This window comes from Misgurnus anguillicaudatus, chromosome 6 (assembly GCF_027580225.2).
Source record: "Misgurnus anguillicaudatus chromosome 6, ASM2758022v2, whole genome shotgun sequence".
Classification (NCBI taxonomy): Eukaryota; Metazoa; Chordata; class Actinopteri; order Cypriniformes; family Cobitidae; genus Misgurnus; species Misgurnus anguillicaudatus.
The window spans coordinates 7,430,543-7,447,930 of record NC_073342.2 but is presented as its reverse complement, the minus strand read 5'-3'; the positions used below and the strand labels follow the sequence as shown (position 1 = coordinate 7,447,930).

Here is a 17,388-nt window from a genome sequence, read left to right as displayed (position 1 = left end):
CGCGTCTCAAGATAAAGGGTTCACCAGAGCGCTGTCTACATCAGAGCGCTGTCCAGCGGCTCCACCTGCTGAAGCACCATCCACACTTATCTCTCTCTCTCTATGTGCATTCGCCAGGATTCCAAGTCAGGAGGCTTTCGGATGAATTAGTGGATGTCCTAACGGCTCGTGCTGTGTTTTCCACTACTGCTTTCCCGAACGGATTTCGGCAGTGGACTGCCGCCCTAGTGTTTTCTCCTCTTCGCACCATTCACACCAGAACACTGAGTGTTATCTATTCTACATACTGACTGTTATTAGTGTTTTCATCATTTTCCCTGAAGTCATTAAGTGTTTGTCTCTTATACATATATTCTGAATAAATACCTCTGCGCTGGGATTCCTGTGTCTGTCATCCCTAACACTCTCAGCCTGATTGTAATTCTTCCTCCTCTAAACTGTCTGACTGTTTGCTGGAAATTTAAGGGTGGATGAAACTCAATTTCCTAAGACTGAATTGCTCCAAAACTGAAGTATTATTAATTGGCACTCCTTTGAATGTTAGTAAATGTGAGGATTTTAAGATTACAGTAGACAATACTCAATTGTCCCCTTCTGGCCAGGTTCGCAACTTGGGCGTGATTTTTGATGCCCAGCTAACTTTTAATTCACATTTTAAAAATATAACAAAGGTTGCTTTTTTTCATCTGAGGAATATTGCGCGCATCAGACCGTTTCTCTCTAGACCTGACGCAGAGAGGCTCATTCATGCTTTCATCACGTCAAGGCTTGATTATTGTAATTGTCTTTTTGCTGGTTTACCAGCTAACTCCATTAAGAAGTTGCAATATATACAGAACTCTGCTGCACGTGTTTTGACCTACACATCATCACGCCATCACATTACACCTGTACTCCAACAACTTCACTGGCTTCCAGTTCAGTCGCGTATTGATTTTAAAATTTTGATTTTAACCTATAAAGCAGTACATGGGTCGGCTCCAGATTACATCTGTGAGTTGGTTACTCCATCCATTCCTGCTCACTCTCTCCGCTCTGCTGGCTCTCCCACTCTGTTGCAGCCTCGTTGTAAATAAAAAACCATGGGGGTAAGGGCCTTCTCCTATAAGGCACCAAAGCTATGGAATGCATTACCTGCATCTACAGTATCAGGGATGCTGCTTCTATGGACTGTTTTAAGAAACTTCTTAAGACACATCTTTTTAGTCATGCTTTTAATGTATGAACTTATGTATTTGTTTTATTCTTTTTACTGTAATGCTTTATTGTTTGATTATTTTGTATGTATGTTGTAGCGCTTTGAGTTTGAGAAAGGCACGTTATAAATAAAATGTATTATTATTATTAAAGGAACGGTATGTAGGATTGTGGCCAAAACTGGTATTGCAATCACACAACTGGTGGCCAATACACAAAATGACAACATAAACATCAGTTGAGGGCTGCAACTCCACTTTTTAAATGACAATATCCTGACCAGACCACTATTGTCAGTGATATAAGTATTTGAAATGATTTTCTAATGTCTAGTGACATATCAGGGCCATTTTATGATTAATTGATATACATTTCTTTCCTTTAAGTTCCTTTAAGACTCAATACTCAAGTGTCATAACACCGTTACTTCTGTCAGTGTCCTGTGTTTGCTAAAACAGTCAATAAATCTTCTGAAAATGTCTTCAGTCATCATAGAGAAAATGACAACAGTAATATTTGTACAGGACTGTCCTGTATCATTCAAAAGTTTTAATAGTTGATGAAAATGTTCATGTTGCAGTAAATGTAAAATCCATCTATTGTGATGTGAAGATGATCTCTGGAGACAGAGCTGATCTATTGTGAGTCTTTTCATCCTGATAATGTAAATGTGATTTTCACTTCACACTCCCAGTCTCACTGTTCGCAACCCAGTATCACGCTAAAGCGTGTAATACACACGCTGGTCCATTGGCGGATGCGTGTCAATGTCACGCTTTGCCTCCTCAAGGCGTGAAAATGACACGCATGAATGAAGGTTAAGTACCAATAGGGGGCGATCATTTCCTTAATGCCAATAACTCTTCACAGACCAATGAGAAGCGATACTTATACTAAATTCCCCCGTCTGGATCGGTCCGGGCGTCATCCTTTTCTTCAGGTGCGGTCATTTAAGAAATCCTAACGTTAGGCTACAGCAACGTTGTATTTACGTGTGTGTGTTCGCGCGCACGCGTGTGGGGGTAATCTATACTCAATCGATATCCTATATGCTGATGTTTTATCGACAGGATCGATCATCATATAAACATATCGATCCTAATGTGTTTTTAAACCAATAATTGTATTTATTTAGCACGAAATTAAGTGCTTAAAATAAGCTTATAAACAGAAGGGGAAGGGTATTTTTGCGATTAATGCGCGTGCACGCATGCGTGTGGGAGTAATCTATACCTAATCGATATCCTATATGCGGATGTTTTATCGACAGGATCGATCCTCATATAAACATATCGATCCTAATGTGTTTTTAAACCAGTAATTGTATGTTTAGCATGAAATTAAGTGCTTATAAGCTTATAAACAGGAGGGGGAGGGTTATTTTTGCGATTATTTTTTAAGGAAATAACTCTTTCTACTGCTAATCTACTAGACGGAACGAATCAATCAGAGAAAGCATTTGCTGTTGACATCATTAAATAATCGTTAAATAATTCTGATGCTGAAAATTCTGCTCTTATAACATGAATAAATTATATTTTACAGTATTCAAATCGAAAAAACAGATTCCTATTTTAAATTGCAATCATATTTCACAGTATTACTGTTTTTACTGTACTTTGGATTAAATAAATGCAGCCTTGATGAGCAGAAGAGACTTCTTTTAAAAACATAAACAATCTTACCGACCCCAAACTCTTGAACAGTACTGTACATGTAACATTTATTATTATTAGGCTAGTAGTTTATTAAAATTGATCTTTAAAAGTTAAAATGGATTTTGTTATGATCTGTAATTGCGGTTAATAAATTTGTCAGAAGAAAATGTGCAAAAGTTTTTACCTTTTGGCAGCGCTTAAATAAATTATGGTTTTTATCATGGTTACTAATTACAGGTGCAAATTATTTTAGAGGTCATAAAAATGTATTCAGATTTAGCATATTATTGATGCATTCACCTCATCATGATCACACTGCTTTCCCCTAAAGGAAAGTACATTTAAATCCCAGTGCATTCTTTTAAAAGTAACAGTATCAGCGTTATTGACCCTGTATTTACTTGGTATCGGATCAATACCAAATTTTGCAGTATCCAGTGTAATTTCTGTTCTGTGGTGCACAATCTCCACTATTACTAATATTTTATGCAGTCCTGCAACAAGTTGTCGTTCATAACATTGTCACAAGCTTGCAGTAACTAAAATTATTCTGTTGGCTAAACAATACATTTTGAACTATGAATTCAGTTCAGTTCATTTGTTTAGTTTACATGCAATAACAGCAGCATCACGGTTATCATCATTATTTTGTTACAGTTATATGTATAATGTGAGAAATCCAGGTAGCCTTGCTGCAAAATAATTTAATATGTTTTTGTTTTCCTTTGTCCAACAGCTCCTGTCCTTACCCACCATCCTTCTTAGGATATCTTTCTACGAAAACCAACGGCTCTTTTAAGAGCCACCTCTATACTCATCTCTCGCTCTCTCTCTCTCACGCACACACACACACAATCTTTGTCACTCACTCACTCACTCTCTCTCTCTCTCATACTCTCTTCCAGAATCCTGGTGTATTCAAGCAAGTCTTGTTTTTATCAAATTTAAGTCTGGTCCTGTTTTGTTTGTGTGAAAGAAGTACTTATCAAAATCGTTTTGTGATTCTGTCACTCTCTCCTGCTTACTCTATCAATGATAGAAATGCCAGGTCATGGGTCAACAAGTCGAAATTGTATGGTCTGCCATGCAATACTTAATGTGGCCTGCAAAACTTGCAACACATGCAAGAAAGAACAGCCACACAGACTAAGGCTAAAAAAAACTAAAACAATTTGATCAGAAGAGGGAGAGCTGGGTGCATATGCAGAAAAAAAATCGGACCACCTCTCATATTCAGGACGAAGCTGTGTTGTTGGTATTCATGTGCTTTTATTGTTTATGCAGGTTTATGTTTATGCAGCCAAATATTGCTATATATGTTTTAAAATAATATATGTTATTTTGTATATGTGTGTCCTTGTATTTTTAGCTTGAAAAATTGCAGGCCTTGGGATTGAGGGGAGTTTTGCTTTTGTCCAAGCCTGGAAAAAAGCAGAATGATTGGGTGTCTGAGGTTTTGGCCCCCCGCTGTCAGCTGAATGAGACATCACATACATGCCTTGAAAGAATAAAGGGCCTGTATGATATTGTTATTCAAGGTAAGAATATTCATTTTTTATGTCCTTTATTTGATGCTGTCACAAGTAAGTCTGTGGTCGCCTTTTCTTGACTAATAGGTTGATCAATGTTTTCTAAATAATTCTGTACTTTTACAATGTAGGCTGGACCCCACAAGGTGCCTCAGATCAACTTGATGAACCTTCATCAGCCCCAGTTGAACCCCCAACAGGACCACACCAAATGGTCACATCAGATCATCAGCAGAAAGCAGTGCTTAATCCCCCAACAGTTACAACGGGACCCCCAGCAGCCCTTATTGGACGACCAAAGTCCCCAATTGGACAGACAGTGTCCCTTTTAACACCCTCATTACCTGGGGAATCCCAGAACCTTGGGAAAACACCCCACTCCCCAGAAGGACCTTCAGCAGGTTCCCCAGTTTCTCTTGAAAAAGGTAAGCACAAAAGGAACTATATGAAGAGTATTGAAACTAAGTTGTAAGCCCCACAAAACCACATTTTTACTTTATGTGACGTGAAACTAAACTTACTTCACTGTGATGACATTATTCCAAACTGACTGTACAAGTTCTTCAGTGGTTTTAGCCTGCTACTGGCAGAACCTGGTTATCCTTAAAGGAATAATTCACCCATAATGCATAATTTATGTATCAAGTGCTCACCGTGTGCTGCCTTCAATCCCTAAAACAAACTTTGATTTGTTCATGGAAAGAAATTTTTACAAATAAAGTCCAGTCTTCATTATAAACTGTGCTTAAATATTTTTACATCTTTTAAATGTTTCCCTGTATTTAACAGATGAAGTTGTGCAAGGAGGGTGTCCTGCTCCCACTACAGTGCAGCCAAATGAAAGGAAAGGTGTGTTGATGTACTGCTTGTCCAACTTTCTATATAACTGACTGCCACAAAATAGAGTAGTATGAGCTGCATTTCCTAGCTTCAGTATTCTGGCAATTATTTGGCAACATAGCATACATAGTCAGAAAGTAACATATATGTTAATAATTGGATAGTTCACTTTAAAATAAAAATTCTGTCATAATTTACTCATCCTCATGTTGTTTTAAACCTGTATGAATTTCTTTTTTCTAATGAACACAAAAGAAGGTATTTTGATTAATGATGATAAACACACAGCAGTAGGTGAGCATAGACTTCCATAGCAGGAATAAAAAATATGATAGAATTCAATGGGTACCGTCAACTGTGTGCTTACCATTACCAAATATTTTCTTCTTCATTTATCACAATACTTCCAAAATATTTTTTCCTACTGTTCACAATGTGCTGTGTGTTTACCATCATTTCTCAAAATATCTTCTTTTGTGTTCATCAGAAAAAAGAAATGCATACAGGTTTAGAACAACATGACGATGAGTATAATGATTACAGAATTTTTATTTTAAGGGGAAATATCCCTTCGAAGGTCTCTGTCTCACCTTGGAAAAACATTTTGATATAAAGCCCAGTCTTCATTATAAACTGTGCCTAATTTTATTCCTCATGTGGATGACATGGATACAACATATTACTAATGTTTTTAAATATTTTTTACATCTTTTAAATGTTTCTCTGTATTTAACAGATGAAGTTCTGCAAGGAGGGTGTCCTGCTCCCACTACAGTGCGGCCAAATAAAAGGAAAGGTGTGTAGTGTGTGTTAATCCATACATTGGGATTGATATTGTGAATCTTCATGAAGGCTGTATTTGCATTTGTAACTGGTCGTGACCTATTAGGTTTGGGCGATGTCCAAATGCATATGTTAATTTGTTTATTCAACAGTAGGGCTAAAAAACTAATAGAAATTAAATAGAAATCGCAAAATGTTCTACTGCAATTTTCAAATCAAATGAGATGCAATATTTGTTAAAGGCAAGATTTGTTAAAATACCATTTTAAATATTGTGTTGTTACAGAGCAACCTGATCTCACGAATTTCCGTGGCATAGTCACGGAATTTTGTGCTCATTTTTCCGTGGCATTCTCACGGATCTCCGCATTTTTCCGTGGCCCTGCTACGGACTGTCTTTTTCGTGGCATTCTCACGGATTGGTTACTCAACTGTTTTGTCCTATTTTCTTACCATTTTCGCTTCGGTTTAGGGTTAGACTTACATGAAATGACATCCCTTCCCAAACCCAACTCTAACCCCAACGCCAGGCAACAATTGTTTAAAGTTTAGAAAATATAAAAGAATAAAGCAGAAAAAATAGTATAAACCAATAGTTAAAGTGACATACTAACGCAAACACCAAATCTAACCCTAAACCGAAGCGAAAATGGTTTGAAAATAGGAAAAAGCAGTTGAGTAACCAATCCGTGAGAATGCCATGAAAAAGACAGTCCGTAGCAGGGCCACGGAAAAATGCGGAGATCCGTGAGAATGCCACGGAAAAATGAGCACAAAATTCTGTGACTATCCCACGGAACTTTGTGAGATCATGTTGCACAGAGATGACCTGGCATACACATCATATACTACAGCTCTTTGTAAGATACAAATCTTTGCAAAATCTCTCCATAATCATTTTAATATGTTGTTATTACCTTGTTTAACAGATGAAGTTCTGCAAGGAGGGTGTCCTGCTCCCACTATAGTGCGGCCAAATAAAAGGAAAGGTGTGTGGTGTGTGTTAATCCATACATTGGGATTGATATTTTGAATCTTCATGAAGGCTGTATTTGCATTTGTAAGTGGTTGTGACCTATTAGGTTTGGGCGATGTCCAAATGCATATGTTAATTTGTTTATTCAACAGTAGGGCTAAAAAACTAATAGAAATTAAATCGAAATCGCAAAATGTTCTACCGCAATTTTCAAATCAAATGAGATGCAATATTTGTTAAAGGCAAGATTTGTTAAAATACCATTTTAAATATTGTGTTGTTACAGAGATGACCTGGCATACACATCATATACTACAGCTCTTTGTAAGATACAAATCTTTGCAAAATCTCTCCATAATCATTTTAATATGTTGTTATTACCTTGTTTGACAGATGAAGTTGTGCAAGGAAGGTGTCCTGCTCCCACTACAGTGCGGCCAAATAAAAGGAAAGGTGTGTTGATGTACTGCTTGTCCAGCTTTCTGTATAGGAGTGTGGACTGAATGCCACAAAATTGATTAGTATGATAATCTGAAAAACAAACTTTTTTGCTATGAGAAAGCGATTAACAACTCCCAGGCAGCACAATAGAGAATAATTTGAATTTATGAATTTAACTTGTCTTTGTTTGGAAATATATTTATCACAACTTCCCAATCCTAAAGTTTGTGTTGATTACAGTAAAATTGTGTTTAATACAACTTCTGTACCATAACAACTACAAAACTGTAACTAAGTACAACCCATGCTAGCTTAATAACCACTTATCATTTTAAAATGGCTTGTTTATTGTAGTGTTTAGCTTTGTTAATGTAATATTTTTTACTTTCAGAATGCACACATACAGTGACAGGGAACCAGGATTATTACCCTGTGAAGAGGGTTGCCAAATACAAAGTTATTAAGGTTATATACCACTAATACACTACACAGGTTACATAATGTTCTTTTATTGGTGTAATGGTCTTAAAAGTATGGGTAACTGGTATAACTGCTAAACATAACAAATATTTGAAACTGAAAATGTCTCACAATTTTTAGGGCCAAAAATGGAAGCAAGTGGAGTGGGAGCCATGCAAACTCTGGTATGTATGACTTCCCTTAATCTTTTGTGCCATTAACACTTTACATACACACTGAAAATACAGTTATAGCCAATAAGGGTATATATATATATATATATATATATATATATATATATATATATATATATATATATATATATATATATATATATATATATATATATATGACCTGTTGCCTTAAGGCTAACGCAATTTAAGACTCAATACTTTGAATTCACTATTACATTGCGGATGGCTTACATGCCACATGGTGTTACATTAAAGCTAATATTTAATTAAGTTTCTCAAAAGTAATGTAATCTGTGACGTTTTTCATTTTAGGACATCGTTATCATAAATCTACAATACAGAGATACAGGAATAGTCTGTTACAGCATTACTGCCTTAATTAATAATAATAAATAATAATTAGTGTCAGCTTTTGATCTTTATTTGTCACATATGTTGTCTCACAGTAAAATGTGGACTTCACATTCCTCATCTGCAGATTAGAACCAAAACATCTAATTGATTGTATATTTCCTTTTTGTATTACAGTGGAAAGAAGTGGCCATTGGAGTGGGTGGCGGACATTGACACTTGTTAGTGCTTCCATCGGGTGTCCAAGAAGGTGCAGGAGCACTCCTGTTTTTTTTGTGTGTGTGTGTGTGTGTGTGTGTGTGTGTGTGTGTGTGTGTGTGTGTGTGTGTGTGTGTGTGTGTGTGTGTGTGTGTGTGTGCAATAGTTTGCTGTTCTTTCTTTCTTTCTTCTTATTGTTGTTTACTATACTTTCTTCAATAAAACATTGAGGAAAGATTTTGTTTCTTTTTTATTTTCAGACACACTATGTATTGAATAGCACATAGTAAACATTTCAGAATCAGAAAGAGCTTTATTGCCAAGTGTGCTTGCACCCACAATGAATGTTTCTTGGTACTGATGCTTCCAGTGCACATATACAAATACAACAAGAAACATAATAATACAAATTCTAAGAATAAAAAAAAAATATAAAAAAATAAAAATAGTATAAAAGTAGTGTCACATTTCAAATATGTCAAAAAATTTAAATGCCTCTGCATACAGCACCATGATTCTTAATGGCAACCATTTTTACAACTTTCTACAAAGCCTTGTTACATAAAGATTGACACATTTGGAAAATAATCAAATAAAAGAGTAAGATATTTGTAAACCTAGAGTACATAATTGTACTATAATTTTCAAATAATGTTAACTGTTGCAAGTCCTACCAATCACATTGTGAGGTTTTGTTCAATAGAAATGGTTTTAAAATTCTGTCAGTGACAACATATGTTTTTTGTCATTATGACATACAGTTTGTGACTTAACTTTGTCCTGGAACCCCCTTCCTCTTTAGATGGCACTGTTATTAACAACAGTGTATAGATTTAGTTTACTAAGATTACTGTAAACAGATGTCTTTCATTAACAAGGCAATGTACAGAATTAAGCTACATTTATATTCTTAGCAAAATTATCTTTAATTCAGTTACCTGAGCACAGGACTTTTGAAAGATATGTGAGCTGAGGTGTCAACCTTTTTCTGTTTTTTTTTTTGTCCCAACCAGTCTGTCTCTCTTTTGGTCTAGGACCAGGTTTTAAACATTTAATTAGGAGATGTAAACCGTTGTCAGCGGACCATCCCTGTTAAATTAACGAGACTGCAGATTTGTTTTTTCCTAGAAATACAGATTTTATCGTTTTATTGTGTCAAATATAGGAATAAATACTACAGTACCCATGAGCCTTTTCGAACGCTACTACGGTAAGGCACCAGCTAAAATACATGTGTGCCAGATACAGAATATAATCAAATTGTTTTATCAACACATTAGCATAATTCAACAATACCATATTATGGCCATCAATTATGATTGTTTCTACTTTAATTGTAAAAAAAATCAAAGTCAGTTTTGGACGCCTGCATTTCCCAGAATCCTCTGCCTCCATTGCTATGGAGTCCGAGCCAGTCCTATTTGCGATTGGCTGATTTCTTCTTCGTTACTTCGCGCAAATATCTGTCCAGGTAAGTCACGATGTTAACTAGTGAAGTTCACGTTTTGTTTAAATGTTATAATTTACGCCTTTCTTTGGCATTACACTGACAATTGCCATATCCCTACAGAAATTACACATGTTTTTGTGTTAAAAGTGTAGTAACCGGCGTTTTTGTGTATTGATTATTAGCAAAATGGTTTTACTACAGTAAACATGGTTTAAACGTTAACTAAGTTAACGTTATATTTTTTAGTTATTTTGTTGTAAGCATGTTTATATACAACAGTAACCATGTTTTTTTAACTGTAGTAAAACAATGGTTCATTTTCGCCATGGAAGTCTAACGTTACGTGTTCAGCAATGAATTAAAGTCCCACTAATAGGCTAACGTTAATCTAGTTTAAGTTATAAACCTTTAGGGTAACTTAACGTGGTCATTGATTTATTGTTTGCACTTAATATACTTTAGATCAGGGGTCTCCAACCATGTAATGAGCTTGGGCTACCTACTAATGGATAAAACAATCCGGAGGGCTAGTTACTTTTTGGTATACTTTTTGTTTTACTTGTTAATTTTATTTTATTTCACGTTGATATGTGTTAGCATGTTAACATACGTAAGCCAAGCTAATATAAAAAATATGTAATAAACAAATATAACAATTGAGACTATTAATAGAATGTGCTTTGGTGGGTACCTCACAGACTCTGTGTGGGCTACCTCGTTGGAGACCCCTGCTCCAAAGTTAATATTTGTCTTATAATATTTGTAAAATAGGAATCCCTCACTATTGGGGTACACTATTTAAGCCTTATATTAACATAGCTCATTTTCTTTCTGTCTGTCTTTCGCATCATCCCTGTCGATCTGTATTTCTACCCATTTCTCTAATCTATACCTTTTTGTCTCCCATAAGTAAAAAAATCCTGAATGGCATTAACCCATATTCAATTCAGTAAATAAACAATTTTGTCATTGCAGCTTGAAAAACTCCATGCCATCGGATATAAGCCAGTTCTGCTTCTTGGAAAGGAGACCAAGAAGCTAAATATCAAATGCAAGATTTTAACCCCTCGTTGCACCTCCACCTATGCCCAGGACTACCTTCAGAAGATAGGTTCCTTTTATCAATACCTTTGTGAAGGTGAGATGCATGCACTACATTTTTAAAGTTACAGTTCACAGCTTGTGTTGAGTATGCAAAGGTTTTATCAATATTAAAATCTTAAAGGGGACATATGATGAAAATCTGACTTTTTCCATCTTTAAGTCCTATAATTGGGTCATCAGTGCTTCTATCAACCTAGAAAAAGATCAACCCAGTAACTTAGTTTTGGTAAACCATTCTCTGCAAGCATGTGAAAAAAGATAATTGAAATTTGTCTTCTCTTTTGATGTCAAAAGGGGAAATAATAGGCTTGTTCGACTTCATGCGACGCCACATGAACCGGCAGCCAGATGATGTCAAGGTTTAGCGAGAGCAATTTAAAAGCAAACTCCTCCGTATGATTTTGCGGATCACTCTCGCGGTAGTTTGACCTCACCCGGCTGTCGATTGTTGCGGCGCCGCATGAAGTCGAACAAGCCTAATATAACACCCCTTAGTCTGCACTATCCAACCACGGCACTCCAATTTAGTGCAGAGATCAGCTCATTTGCATTTTAAAGGACACACTAAAAAACAGCTTTTTGCTCACTCCTACAAAGGGACAATTTAAACTTGCTATAATAACTTATCTATATGATATTTTGAGCTAGAACTTTACATATGTACTCTGGAGACTAAATATTTATTTTATATCTTAAAAAGTCTTGTGAAATGTCAATTGATCATGAATATTAATTAAGACAGTGGTTCTAAAATACAGTCCTTGGCCCCCCGTCCCAGAACATTTTAGATGTCTCCATATATAAAAACACCTGATTAAGTTCATCAGCTTGTTAGTGTGTTAATTAGTGAAACGTTTCAAACATTCTGGAAGGAGTCTGATGAGTGGAATCAGGTGTTTCACATCAGGTGAAACTTGAAATACATTTTTCTTTGAGCAAACATCACGCTTGGTGTTACTCTTTGAATTGATATTATAAGCACTCTATTTTTTCCTGATCAAAAGATATTGTAGTTGTTATAGTCATATAAAATCAATCAAATATAGATTTGCACATATCTAATACATTCAGTAGTCTATCATTACTTCTCTAATCTAAAGTTAGGGTGGCCATTCGTGCCAGTTCCGCCGGACACGTCCCGAACATGTTTTCGTTCACCGGAAGTCGCTTTGCTCGACCGCATACGTCAATGAGGTTCTCACATTTCAGTTAAAATACATTCGAAAATTAAGATGAATTTCTTTTAAGACATAAAATCATTGTAGTTTCATTCTTACCTTGAAATGTAACTGTTGCTTTTCTGAAATTAAACCCAAAATATTAAACCTTGATGACTTATGCGGTCGACCAATGCAACTTCCGGAGAACGAACCCGAAAACATGTTCAGCACGTGTCCGGCGGAACTGGCACGAATGGCCACCCTATCTAAAGTGCCTATAAATGTGGTCGGGAAAATTAGACTATGATTTAAACACTTAAGAACTACATCCCAATCCAAAGGGATTTTTTTTCTGATGAACACAAAAGAAGATATTTTGTCAAAATATTGGTTTGTGTTTAGCAGAAGAAAACAAATTCATACAGGTTTAGAACAACATGAGGATGATAAAATTATGACAGAATTTTCATTTTTGGGTGAACTATTCCTTTAACCTCTTATGTTTTAAAACATACATATGATTTAACTTGCACAGGTTGGACCCAGTATTCCAGTGGCAATGATGATCAGCTGGTTACACTGCACCTCACACCCTGTGACCCACTGGAGAATGCAAACAACTGGGAGGAGCTGAGACTCTTTTAGGTTGAAGAGATGACAAACATATTGGACCAAGCAAGCACTACGGAGGACCAGGTGGAGCAGGCAAGCACTACGACGGGCCACATAGGGCAGGCGACCACTATGGAGGGGCAACTGGAGCAGGCGAGCACTACAGAGGGACAGGTGGAGGCGGCGAGCACTACAGAGGGGCAGCTGGATCAGGCTAGCACTACGGAGGGACAGGTGGAGTCAACATGCACTACAGAGAGCCAAGGTAATTAAGACTGATTTTAAGAGATGCCATTTATATCTGGGTTTTAAGTTTTTGATCTAGGGTTTACTTTAACGCTACCTGATGTCAAGTGTTTTTCTCATAGAGTTTTATTCAGGTTAAGGCTGATATATTTTTAGCATCAACATTGCATTGTGTGCATGTGAAATAGTCACATTGCAGGATGCATTATATCAAGTTGCGAAAATGTACTCAGACATGTCATGTTATACGGTTTACCTACATTAAAATTTTGTTCCACCTCTGGGTATCGACGGATTAAAGAAATCTCTTCTTCCAGGGAGTCCTGGCCAATATGGCCTTATTAAAGCCCTAAGTAAGGAATAATTGATGACGGGCAGTTGAATTATTCAAAAATAATGCACATCCAAGGTGGTAATGTGGCATGACGCGAAGCAAAGTATCACACCGCGGGCGTGCATTATCTTTAATAATAATTCAAAGGGCTGGAGTCAATTATTACACTTATACCACGCTTACCACAGACATTGCTCTGGTCGTTATTTTAAGATTGTGTGTGTTTATCAAAAAATAATGCAGAAGCATGGAACATTTTTTCAACCAATCACAATAAACCATCCAACAGTTCCCTGGTAAAAATATACTTAAATGCTATAGGCATTGTTATTTCGACATTAAATCTAGGACAGGCAATCTTTGAGAAACAAGCCTGAGAACACATGATCACGCTCTGTGTGACTCCTTATGGAGTGTAAAGCTGTCATCACTAACCATATCAAACTTGTACCCCATTTCTCATTCATATGTATGAAAACCCTGAACATTATCATCATAAAATCCCCCCCCCCCAAAAAAAGATAATTATCTGTCCAACAAAATACTAAAATTTGCAGGACGGTAGCCCTCCAGGAGCAGGGTTGGTGACACCTGCACTAAAATAATGCCTTAAATTAAACTCCGTTCCATGTTTTAGCTGCTGCTTCCTCAAATTCATTCCACTTGTCTCATTTAGATTCCATATAAATTAAACTCCTTTTTGTTTTTACTACTCTTTCATGATGCCCTTCCAGAACAAAACAAGCTAAATTAAGATTTTAGGTTTTAAAAGCAATTTTTTTTTTATTAAAATTCACCAGAATACAAGAAAATGGTCTACTCCAGTAAATATTATGGACCCACCCACATTTTTGGTTTCCGATGCCCATGTTTAGTTGTACCAGGAACATATTACAACTTGGATTTTGTCTTTTTTTATTCATGATTTTTCCTCAGTGGATATATGACTGGACTGTAATCTTCTATCCCACAGGCGGACTAAAGCTTATGCCTGATAAGAAAAAGCTGAAAAGGAGTAAGTGAACGTAAACAATGATTCATGCTTCTATCAGTGTCATTGTTACTTTTACTCCTGTTTTTTTGTTATAGTTCTATTGCTTATTTAACTAACTACTTACAGCATATAAGAAGTCCTAACATACAACCTGTAAAATCTTTAAAATGTGTCTAATTTAACCAAAATACATTGCCAAGCAGTAGCGGAAGCCACAGTGGAGTATTCTCAATTCAAGCTGTGGTCAAATAAATGCATATGTAGACAGTGTGCAGAGTGTAAAATAGGATTCAGACACTTCCTTGTGGGTAATAAATACCATTTATATCATAATTGTTAGGTAGATACTTTATGTGTTTATTCTTTTTTAATTATAGGCTAAGAAAGTACTGAAAAATTCATGATCAGATGCTGTAAATATCAACAGTGGCCCACTGTGTTAGTGAAACTCGATGCCTAAAGGCCAAAGATAATCTAAACATCCAAACATCATTCTAAGAATGTAATTCATGTGTTTGCTTTTTTATCTTGTTGTTTTCCTTAATAGGGCATAGCAGAAATTTTAGTTAACTGGGAGCCCTGTCCAGTATGGTATGTAATCTTCTTTTTGCTCACTTTATCAATTAATGCATGCATTATTTATTTACTTTAACTTTGTTCACTTTTTATTTGGCAAAATGACAAAAAAATTAAACCATTATATTTATAAAAGATGTTATGATTTGTGCTCCACACTTTCTCTTCTGTTTTTAGTGGTGAGAATTGGAAACGTTCCTGGCAGCCAAAGGATTCTCTCCAAATGAATTAAAATAAAGAAATAAAAATTGTCATTTTAATCCCATTTTGGTTTCTGCCTGTTTATTACATTTTTCTGTGCTGTATTTAAAGTCTTATTGTCCTTCTGTAGTGGTAAAAAGGTTGAAATCTTCAAGAAATGTGATGCATGGAGTTTCTTTATTGTTCTTTACCCCATTCCACCATCTACGGCTATGTTCTTGGGGAGAATTAGTTAATTCATACACAAGTTTATGCAAACAAGTTAATCTAGACACAGGTTGGGGGAGGGACAATTTGACATCTCTTATTTTCCTAACGTTTTTGGCCTATGGGAGGAAACACGCTGACACCGGGAGAACATGCAAACTCCATACAGAATGGCCACCTGACCTAGCTGGGGCTCGAACCGTGGACCTTCTTGCTGTGAGGCAGCAGTGCTACCCATCATATGGAGTTTAATCTCAAAATGCTCAAAAAATGTTTTTGTTTTAAACAGAAATGTACTTAATCAAACTCAGTTTCCTTTTCAGATTTTCAGAAACATGTTTATTTAACATTATTATTTCATGATTATACATTGCTCTATGATATGTTGTTATTTCCTAAACCAATCATATTTCTGTCTCAATTCTCTTGAGTAATTTTTCTTATAAGTTAGTTAAAGTTTAAAGCTGTCTCTGCTCCAGTCAGATGACATTTCAGGTAAAAGCAATGCAACTCTCTTCCACCCCATTCCCACCTTTCCAGTGTGTGTTCACTAGAGCTGAGCATTGCTATTCACCCCTTCACCACCACCAGTGTTTAGACTCCATTTGAGGATTCCTTTATATAGCATGCATTTCTCTACACATACACGTGGTCATTTTGCCAAAGGCTGCATCATTTCAATTTGTGCATGTTGACAATGCATTTGTTTGATCACTCTTTAAGCTTCTAGCGAATAATTAATCAATAAAGCATTTCGTCTATTTTCACTTATATCTTTGTGGAAGACCACAAATACACTATGATTGCAAAATGTTCATTTTTGTTTTTACTATCATATTAATACCAGGCATAATATGATGATGAAAAATAGAAACAATTTTGGCTATGGTTTTGAAATGACAATTAGAAATATACTTAATTTTAAATATCTGGATCATAGTAATAGTATACTAGACTTAAAACTGCCGTTTTTCCCCACTGAACATATAAACGCAAAATAATAATGTATATGTCGGCTGTTCATAAAATAACGTTGATATATAAATAGTAAACCTGTATAACCCTATTTACGCTCTGTAAATCGGAAGAACTACAAGTAATATGGCTGATTTGTACGCTATGTATGAAACTATATGGCGCGTCTCCTCTGGATACTGTAGTTTACAAACACATTGGAGACGGCTGATTGCTCTACAATATCACTAATACACTGACGTCCTCGCTATATAGTATAATGTATGTTTTGGCTGTAGTAGATTGTTGAAACATATAGTATAGATACATTTTAAAACCCCAACCCTAAATCAAGTCTGGAAAACTTCAAATATGGACGCTGATTTGCACGCTTGCTAACAAATTCATGGGCGCGTCTCTACTGGGAATTGTAGTCTTTAAATACATTGGTATATTCACCATAATTAGAAGTTGGCAGCATTAAACTGATGGTACTTCTATGGGTTTTAGGGGGTAGGAAAGACATTGGTATTACCAGATTTTAAAAGTATAATTGGTAAATGGTTAAATATAATTGTTATATGGGCTATTTTTACTGCACTCTCGGTTGGTGCCTAATAGTGACTGTACTCCTATGATAAGTGAGGTCCAGAGCTGTGTATAACTGTTTATCTCATGTCTGCAGACATCCTTGTTGCTGGATTATAAGCTTTCAAATATGGTAAAATGCTAAGGTTTAAAGGTCAGAATTAGAAATCAGGAGCCATGACATGTTACTCCCCAGGTCAAGACCTTTCCAAGGATGCATTTGGTTTAGCTCTATGATAAAATTGTATTTTTTCTCATTTCAGTGACACAAGCTGTCCCTGTCCTAGTTTCAGAGAGCACTTTGAATGCCTAAAAATTTTTGTTTATTTTGTTTGT

General features: G+C 36.0%; 1 protein-coding gene across 3 annotated transcripts; it reads left to right on the top strand.

Moving 5' to 3' along the window:
- The first annotated feature begins 3,349 nt into the window (after window positions 1–3,349).
- LOC141364259 (uncharacterized) lies at window positions 3,350–15,367 on the top strand. Of its 3 annotated transcripts, XM_073868433.1 has the most exons (16): window positions 3,350–4,110; window positions 4,225–4,393; window positions 4,516–4,809; window positions 5,174–5,233; window positions 5,961–6,020; window positions 6,937–6,996; window positions 7,377–7,436; window positions 7,816–7,889; window positions 8,025–8,068; window positions 8,606–8,678; window positions 11,052–11,214; window positions 12,876–13,126; window positions 13,187–13,217; window positions 14,506–14,547; window positions 15,074–15,117; window positions 15,280–15,367. In XM_073868433.1, the coding sequence occupies exons 1-10, from the start codon at window positions 4,057–4,059 to the stop codon at window positions 8,652–8,654; spliced, it is 924 nt and encodes a 307-aa protein (XP_073724534.1). In that variant the 5' UTR covers window positions 3,350–4,056; the 3' UTR covers window positions 8,655–8,678; window positions 11,052–11,214; window positions 12,876–13,126; window positions 13,187–13,217; window positions 14,506–14,547; window positions 15,074–15,117; window positions 15,280–15,367. The 3 variants fall into 3 exon arrangements, with proteins under 3 accessions (XP_073724534.1, XP_073724536.1, XP_073724535.1); XM_073868434.1 differs by lacking the exon at window positions 6,937–6,996 and having other exon boundaries at window positions 3,353–4,110; window positions 12,876–13,217; XM_073868435.1 differs by lacking the exons at window positions 5,961–6,020; window positions 6,937–6,996 and having other exon boundaries at window positions 3,351–4,110; window positions 12,876–13,217.
- Window positions 15,368–17,388: the final 2,021 nt, after the last annotated feature.